The 9,231-nt window shown below is 35.7% G+C and overlaps 1 protein-coding gene across 5 annotated transcripts; it reads right to left on the bottom strand.

The window, feature by feature from the left end:
* Positions 1-1,978: 1,978 nt before the first annotated feature.
* On the bottom strand, positions 1,979-6,286 carry RGS1 (regulator of G protein signaling 1). Of its 5 annotated transcripts, none has more exons than XM_031041969.2 (5): positions 6,058-6,286; positions 5,610-5,690; positions 5,124-5,188; positions 3,572-3,735; positions 1,979-2,819 (listed from the first exon to the last, which is right to left on the bottom strand). In XM_031041969.2, exons 1-5 carry the CDS (start codon positions 6,153-6,155, stop codon positions 2,634-2,636), a joined length of 594 nt encoding a protein of 197 aa, XP_030897829.1. In that variant the 5' UTR covers positions 6,156-6,286; the 3' UTR covers positions 1,979-2,633. The 5 variants fall into 5 exon arrangements, with proteins under 5 accessions (XP_030897829.1, XP_006728492.1, XP_030897851.1 ...); XM_006728429.3 differs by having other exon boundaries at positions 5,124-5,185; positions 6,058-6,285; XM_031041991.2 differs by having other exon boundaries at positions 5,124-5,185; positions 6,166-6,284.
* Between the last annotated feature and the right edge of the window lie 2,945 nt (positions 6,287-9,231).

Genomic DNA, 9,231 nt, shown 5'->3' on the forward strand with positions numbered 1-9,231 from the left:
GTTCTGCATGGAGCACTGGGTGTTATGCACAAACAATGAATCACGGAACACTACATCAAAAACTAGTGATGTAATGTATGGTGATTAACATAACAATTAAAAAAGGAAAAGAAAAAATATATATACTTCAAAACCAAAAAAAAAAAAAATTGGTTGGCTCTTTAACATGGCATCTTAACAAGACAAAGACCAGAAGCATTTATTTTATGACCAGCGTGTGTATTGGACAGTTGCAGTTCTCGTGCCTCACAGTCTGAAGGGCCTGGACTGTGTAATGTGACAATAGTCCTGGAAATAGAAGCAGAGTGTCTTGTGTTTATATGGACTCAGTTCATATCCATTAGACAGTGAAAATAACTACATAGTGGTGGAAGGTTTTCGAAAACCTTTGTGGAAGAGTTATTCTATCCGGGCCTTGAATAATTGGCTGGCTTTTGAAAACTGGATGGAGGTTAGGCAAAGGCATTTTAGATGGATTGTAGAGATTAACCAAAGGCCTGGAGAGAGTGAAGGCCAGGGCTCATTCAAGAAAAGGCAATTAATCCAGTATGACATGAAGGTAAGAAAGTACCCAGAGAGGAGCAATGGGAATTATACCATCAAAGTCTCACTGGAAGTGTTTTCAATTCCAAAAGGAGAGATTTGAACTTATTTTATATGTCATGGGAAGTGACATGGTCAAATCTGTGCTTCAGAAGGTGATGTCTGTGGCTATTCAGAGGATGGATTGAAGAGACGAGACTGGCAGAGGGAAAAAAGTCACAAGAATTAGCAAGCAGTGAGGACCTACACCAAGGCAGTGCTAATAGAGAAAGAGCAAGTGATATGTCTCCTACACTCATTGATGGGAAAAGGAAGATTGACAGAACTCAGTGATGGAATGAGTAAGGGAGAGAAATACTTCGTTATTACTATTGTAAAACTGAACTCTCTTCCTAAGCTTCTCTTATTATACGACCTGCTAAACCATGGAATAAAGCTTAGGGTGGAGCCAGTTTGGATTCTATCCCATGGAAACTCAAGAATAATGCTTTTAAAATCTTATCTACATGTTGCCCATACCTTTGCTGTGAGCCTGACGACTGGGTAAGCCTGTATTAAGAATATCCATGGTATTTCACTATGCTGTGTGGATGGCTGCTTATTCAATAAGATGTGGGAAGATTCAGCCTATAGCTTATGCTGGCATATGCGTCATCTGGATTATTTTCCTGCTGTCTATAGGTGATCCCTGCAGAGTAGTCTTATTTTCCTACTTACTTGACATGTAGAGGACTGTTGCAGACTTGAGTGATTTAGGAAATGTATTCTGGTCAGTGGGGGGCAGTGTCGCATAGCAGAAAGAGGACAAATTGTGTCGTCAGAGATTTGTGTGCAATCCCTGTGGCATGACTGTCCCTTAATCCCAGGGTTCCCAGCCCTGAATTATCTTTAGAATCACCTGGGGTTTCTTTCTAAAATGTAGATTTTCACCCTTTATCCCTTCAAGATTCTGATTCAGTCAGTTTGGGATAAGGCCCTGAAAAAGGTGGGGTTCTGTTGTGGTGGTGGTTGTTTTTTAAACATCCTAAGTAATTTTGATAGCTAAATTTGGGAATTAGCGATTTAATGTGAGTTTCAACTTTCACAGGGTTGCTATGAACATTGAGTTTTATAAAATTTAAATCACAATAAAATATCAATTGCTAATTAGATTACTTCTTGAAATAACTATCCATCCCCTTTCTAAATACGTCTTCAATTTTTATCAGTTTGAAGCTCTACTATATGAGAACATATTTGTTTGCTTTTTATGCATTGTGACAGCAAAGAGAAAACTAATAAACCCTGTCCAATAGGTATACATAATACATAAGTATAGGATTAATTTTAGATGTTGAAGAGATGATAGGAAGTAGAAGACCCGTGCTTGAATTTTTGTTAAATATGAGGAATAAATACCAGTTTCTAAAAAATGGCAAAGAAACATAAACAGAAATTGCTTCTATATATTTTTAATACAAAACTCATTTTTACTGACGCTGTGATAATTTAATTTACAAATAAATTCTGACTTCCCAGTTTTAAGAGCAATAGCTTAAGTTAAATACATTGTTCTTTTCTTCATCTCTTTCAAGCCAAAAACAAACAAAAAATACAAAACACCAAAAACCTTTGCAAGCATCAATAATAACAATGGTGGTTTCAAAAACATATTTTCCAAACAGCCGTCCAAGTTAAAGAGATCGCAGCAGTTCAATACAATCTCTATATAATAACATGTAGCATAAATATCAGTTGATCTTGAAGCTTATAGCATGTTTTAATCGGTTTCAAAACCTTTATTCACAGTTTCGGTGTAACTGGAGTTACCTGGCCTTCTCAGTTCTGAGGGATTTTCTGATATGTCCACTGTTTTTTTATGACAGGACCACAGTATCTCCTTCCTTCTTCTGTCTCTCAGGTCTCATCTTGCTTATGTGCCTTCAACCCTTAGGCTGGATAACTTCCATGTTAATCCATTTCGAGTTATTTGCTCTTCCCCTGGGCCTGTGGAGTCACTCAAAAGGGCCAGGTTGTTCACCCAGGGGGCGGTAACTGGCACATTCCTCTGTCCTTGATACAATCTTCAGTTCTCTCCAGCCAGGAACTGATCACTTTAGACTATTAGCCTGAAGTTCGTTCAGAAGATTTAAGTACATATTCGATTTGAGAAACCTGGGATAGGAGTCCTTTTCCATAAGAGTATATATAATTTTTTGGGCTTCATCAAAACACGTGGGGGTTGGTGCTTTAATCTTCTTGGCTGTAGATTCTCGAGTGTGGAAGTCAATGTTGATCTAAAAAGAAATACTTGCTAATTAATACACACTTCCAATGTATTGCACATTTTACTATGTGATTATGTTTGTTGAAGCACCTCAAGATAATGGCATTAAGCCCTCATTTATATCAGCTCAATTATCTTTTAAATGCCTCCTCCAAACCAGCTCTATACTAGATATGAAGGAGGTAAAAAGAAATATCACAAAAAAATCTTTGTTCCAAGTTGGCCCATTGTATAGTTGGGAGATGCAAAAGAGGCAAACATGAACATTTTAAATATCCATACAAGGTGATACATGCATCAGAAAAAGTGATGTGGTCATTTAAAATTTATAGGAGAGAGGACACTTTGTGTAGCTACTTTTTGCTTGACCAAGAATATTTAACTGGAAGGTGGGACTATTACTAACTGAAAATATTTCTGCTGCTGGAATTGTATGTATTACACTAATCCGTATTTTATCCTAATGTAAAATAAGCTAACTCATTAAGGACATTCTGGGATGCAGTTCTGGCTGGTAATACTGCTACTCTTTACCCCATCCCTATCATGTTAGCTAATTTTGCAAAATCAATCTTTTCATTCTACTGTCTTCAGATATAGAAAATTAGATTATTATTGCACTGAACTATTGAACGTACCTAAATATTTAGCAGTGAAATTATGATACTTAAAAAAGATCTAATCTTGCTATGTCTGCAGAAAGCTATTTCTGCACCTAAGTTCCTTTACACATAAACTGATGATAATGAAGATAATACTCACTTGTTTAGCAGCATCTGAATGCACAAATGCTTTATATATTTTCTCTGCTTTGCAATGCAAAAGATCAGACTCCGTTTTTTTATAGTCTTCACAAGCCAGCCAGAACTCAATGTTCTCCTCACTGAACTCAGACTTTAGGAAATTTCCAAAGACATCTTGACCAACTAAAAAGAAAGGGTGAGGGGTGAGATAATTAAATTAATTGAGCCAGTAAATGGATACTTCAAAGAAGAAATTTGCAAGAAAAATACTATTGTGTTGTCTAGGCTCTAAGGTAAGGGATGGCTAACCTGAAACAGCTGTGTTGTAAATCATAAAAATGGGAAGACCTCAGAGATTCCTTCACTGATAGTTTATCTGGGGCCAGACGAACCTGTCCACAGTCCCACAGCTGCTTAGTCATGGCTACACAACTGTGCTTTGTTTCTATCTGCTAATTAAGATTCTGCTCTTGTGATTACAAAACAATCTCTTCTCTTACAAATACCAACTCCTAGCCAGACTGTAGAGTATTTTAGGGAAGCAAACATTGATGAAGATCATTAACATCATGTTCATTATCAACAAATACAATTTCCCCATCCAATTCATATTAGTTAGAAAATGTGCTGATGTACTGATTCTACTTGCTAGTGTTACTGAGGCTTTTAAAGGGGCCATTTCTATACCATTTATTTGTTTGGTTGGATGTAAACTAAGTCAGATGATAAGAGGGATGAACCACATTGTACTACTTGACACCCTCCCCCTCAGCAAGGATTCTTAAGAGTGTTTGTTTGTGGGGAAAAAAGGATTAAGTTCATCCTCTAGATAGAGACCACACTGCTCATCTCAACCTGATCGAAGTCCTAATCCCAAGAGACTTGCAATTCCCATGATGAGGGAAAGACAAGCTGATCTCATTCTTTACCTTCTCTTACCAGAAACTCCCTACAAGACTCTGCTTAAAAATTCTTTTTATCATATCTGTGTTATCATGTATCATGTTATATATAATGCAATTATATACTGTGTTTCTCAACTTCTTTCAAGGCAGCAAGGCACTGTGTCCTTGTTTTTGAATCCTGGGTGCTTCTAAAATGCCTGCCACAGAGAAGTAGGCTAAATGAGTAAATGAATGAATGAATGAATAATAAAATAGTGAATTGACTGAATGAATCTTACTTCTTACATCCAGCAGTTACAAAAATACATTCTATAGATAGCTTTCAGAATGGCAGTTCACACGTTGAGATATTTGATTTACTTTTAAAAAACTAAACTTGAAACTTCGGAACCCCAGCATAATTTTAAATTTTGCTCCCATAATGATCCATGGTAATACCTAATTGTCTCGGCAAATTTGCCCGAAGGACAGTGACAGAACTGAGTGCTAGGTCAGCATTACACTACAACGAGGCACAATATGCTGAAGCTATTAGTGACTACAGAAAAACTGGAATACAACTTTTCACACACTCTTCTATCCAGAATACTATATTTTAATGAAGTCATTCAATCTATTAGTGCATTGAGCTAAACCCAAAACCATTTAGTAGTTAATCATACTTACTTTGGTTTGCAAGTAGTTTTTCCAGAGATTGAGACCACTGCATTACTTCATTAATGGAGAGTCTGCTGGGGACAAAATTCACATAAATTAGTAAAATATTCTTGTGTGTGTGCAATCACACATGAAATCAGAATGGCTGCTACATTTTGATAACTCCATGAACTAAGATTCTAGTTCCATACATTTTCTTAAAATTTATCTATAAGAAAACAAAACTTCCTTTAGAATTACTACAGTTATGAAAATATCTGCCAATAAAATGTGAAGAAATCCAAATACATCTACTCTAACAGTGTAGCAAATAGCAAATTATGCACACATATGTTGGTACTTAATTTACAGTGATGCTAATGTAGTCTACTCTTACTTGGCTTGTTACTTAAAAGAAACAAAGTCTAGTATGTGCAGTATTAATCACTTGCTAGAATAGAGAGATAATGCACAGGCTTCTCTTAAAATGATAGTTCAGCATATTAGTATACATACATGTCTTTGGACTTAGAAGGTTTAATTCCAGGTTCCAGATGTGGGATCATAGATCTCAGGTACGCTTTCACATCCATTCTACTACAAAAGATACAAACATGAATATTTGCATTTCTTCAGTAGAATACATTTTATTTGCACAAGGAACATGAAATAGACTTTTCCAAGGAACAAGGCAATAATAAAAAGAGCTGTTACAACAGTTTTCTATATTAAGATTGAGCTAATTTTTATGAGCCAAAGTCTGCAAAAATTTCCACATAATTTAATGCCCTATTGTGATTCATTTTTTAAATACAACTGAATGTACTTATATACATATACAACAGCTAATTTCTCTGATTTAATTAACTAAATGCTCATATTTTCTTCCAGTCATTCTCAATCCTTCTGCCATTAAAGATAATCTAAGTCCAAATTCACAAAGTGAGACACCGAATGAACTTACAAAGTCTTTGGCCTCTTTTTATGCATTTTATCATCTAGAAGTGAATGATCAGTTTCTTTTAATTCCTTTGGATTAGCAGAGAAGAACATTCCTGGCATTTTGTCTAACCTTGGCGTGGAGAAGGCTGCTCTTCGTATAGTCCTCACTCGGCAAATATCTGCTCGTCAACATATCTGCTGCTTTATATAGTAAAGGCAGACGGGCTCTTGCTGTTCAAATGAGTCTGTTTATCAAGTGATGTTACCACAGACACTGGAAGTTCCCTCTTTCTTGGTGTGTTATGACGTGTATCTTGAAAAAAAGAAGCATACAGTGATGTCTTGTGGTTGAAACTCAACCAAACGAGAATAGGTCACTTGATTAAAAAGAAAGAAAGAAAATTAAGCATACAGAGGCACACACCCATATACCACATGTCTAAAGTATTAGCAGCATCAGTCTTTGGTTTGAGGGGACACTTGTTTCTTCATGAAGATTGCATATTTCAATAAAATATTTCATTTAGTGTACTTATTGTATCACACAGAAACTCAGTATTAGAGATGTATCCCTTCAATTCTTTGAATAATCCTTGATTATAAAATTCATCTGATCACAATATTTTTACTTTTTTATTTTTTTAAAGATTTTATTTATTTATTTGAGAGAGAGAGAAAGAGCAGGAGCAGGGGGAGGGAGAAGCAGACTCCCTGCTGAGCAGGGAGCCGATGCGGGGCTCAATCCCAGGACCCTGGGATCATGACCTGAGTCAAAGGCAGACACTTAAACGACTGAGCCACCCAGGCTCCCCTGATCACAATATTTTAAAGAATTCTTTTTTTTTCTTTCAGAAAGTAGTGTAAAGTAAACAATTACTTTTTTGTTTGATTATTTGTGTATATATTTGATAGGAAGGAGAGTTATGAGAGGTTATCTTAACTTTTCCCCACCGCACCTCCCATCCCTTACTTCCATGGCATGAAATTTCCATGTTAGTGTTTTCCAAAGTATGTGCTAGACCTTCTGCTGGTGATATACAAGATAACTTTAAGGGGCTCATGAATATTAATATTTACTAGGAATATAATTAATATATCAAACTGTGATTTTTTGTATATTACTGCTTAGGATAAGAATAAAGGAAAATTAAACATAACTATAAATACATAAAAGTAGAGTTAACATACTAATATGGTACAATATGTAAATATAATGACACTAAAGAATCACACAGTATCCAAAGAAAACTGCCCAAGATAAATTGAGAGTATATTTGGATAGGCCAATAATGTGTACTTCTTAGGGGATGGTCTTCCAAATTTTGGCATTATCTCTGGAGAGAGCCAGTCTAGCTTTAATTAAGATTAAGGATTTACAAAACCACAATGAGATACCACCTCACACCAGTCAGAATGGCTAAAATTGTAAGTCAGGAGATGATAGATATTGGCAAGGATGCGGAGAAAAGGGAACCCTCTTACATTGTTGGTGGGAATGTAAGCTGGTGCAGCCACTCTGGAAAACAGTATGGAGGATCCTCAGAAAGTTAAAAATAGAGCTACTTTATGACCCAGCAATTGCACTACTGGGTATTTATCCCAAAGATACAAATGTAGGGATCCGAAGGGGTACGTGCACCCCGATGTTTATAGCAGCAATGTCCACAATAGCCAAACTGTGGAAAGAGCCAAGATGTCCATCGACAGATGAATAGATAAAGAAGAGGTGGTATATATATACAATGGAATACTACTAAGCCATCAAAAAAATGAAATGTTGCCATTTACAATGACATGGATGGAACTAGAGGGTATTCTGATAAGCGAAATCAGAGAAAGACAATTATCATATGATCTCACTTATATGCAGAATTTTAAAAAACAAAACAGAGGATCATAGGGGAAGAGAGGAAAAAATAAAACAAGACAAAATCAGAAAGGGAGACAAACCATAAGAGACTTTTAATCATAGGAAACAGGTTGTTGGAGGGGAGGGGGCTGGGAGTCTGGGATAACTGGGTGACAGACATTAAGGAGGACACATGGTGTAATGAGCACTGGATATTATATAATACTGATGAATCACTGACCTCTGCCTCTGAAACCAATAATACATTATATGTTAATTAATTGAATTTAAATAAAAAAAGAAAAAAAAAGTTTACCAAAATCCCCCCTCCAAGAAAGATTAAGGATTTAAAGAAAGCAAACAAACAAAAAAACACCCCAAAACAAAACTTAAATCCAATGAATTAGGTGACTACTCAGTGATGAAGGTAGAGGCGTTAGTGCAATGTAAGCTTTTATAGAGTTTATCAATGAGTATCCAGTTTAACGTAAACCTCCTTTGTTTTTTGTCCCTGAAAAGACAAAACAAATTTTATACAGAGAGGCTTCTGATGGTGTTATGTAAAGTTGACAAGAAGAAGAGAGTAATACTTTTCGGTATTATTTGATGATAGAGTATTCTATCAAGATAAAAAATAATTGAAGAAATCATATTTATAATATTTCAAAATTCACTTATTAAACACTCACGAATATGTATATTACTCTGTATGTGCAAGCATCTTTTGATGTTTGCAAGATAACATGATGCAGAAAGAGAGCTAGTGAGATGAGCTAGCCACTTTGGAAGTGACCCAAACAAAATCAATGGGCCTTAAAAACTGATGACAGAAGGGCATTTGTTTGTATATTTCTTGTGGTTCAGTCTATATTTACTTTTCTGTTAAAATCTTCAACATTGTTCATGTTGGTTTATCTGGTAGCCTCTCATTTCTCTAGATAATTGTGGGTACATTATGTTAGAAAAACATAATTTAATATTTATTTTTATTGGCCTGCAATTATTGTTATCCAAATATGCTGACAATGTGTAGAGTATGTTTCTGCAACAATAGTTCCTTCAGAGGCAAATTAACAATATTAGGACAAAGCAGCAAAGGTTATGGGGCCATGTAAGTTTGGGAAATTAAGGTTAAATAAGGTTCTTAAATTGGTTAAGGCAGATCTTCTGAGAGCCTTTAATATGTTAATACATATGTGTCTATCTCTAAAAGGAGGGTAGAATATGTGGCAATTTTCTAACATTTTTGAGACATGAACCCTCATTAGGTAGAGAATGTAGTCTGCAGAAATAATATTCTCTGGATAGATTAGGAAACTCGGGTCTGAGATAGCGATAAGTATTCAC

This window comes from Leptonychotes weddellii, chromosome 6, assembly GCF_054177405.1.
Source record: "Leptonychotes weddellii isolate Sample4059 chromosome 6, ASM5417740v2, whole genome shotgun sequence".
Lineage (NCBI taxonomy): Eukaryota > Metazoa > Chordata > Mammalia > Carnivora > Phocidae > Leptonychotes > Leptonychotes weddellii.

Bases quoted from the DNA above. Each gene is read 5' to 3' on its own strand.
- RGS1 (XM_031041969.2), bottom strand. From the start codon at position 6,155: ATGCCAGGAATGTTCTTCTCTGCTAATCCAAAGGAATTAAAAGAAACT. The intron at 5,189-5,609 runs GTATGTATACTA...TTTTGTCCCCAG, and splicing joins CCTTCTAAGTCCAAAGACAT to CAGACTCTCCATTAATGAAG. The intron at 3,736-5,123 runs GTAAGTATGATT...CTTTCTTTTTAG, and splicing joins AAAACTACTTGCAAACCAAA to TTGGTCAAGATGTCTTTGGA.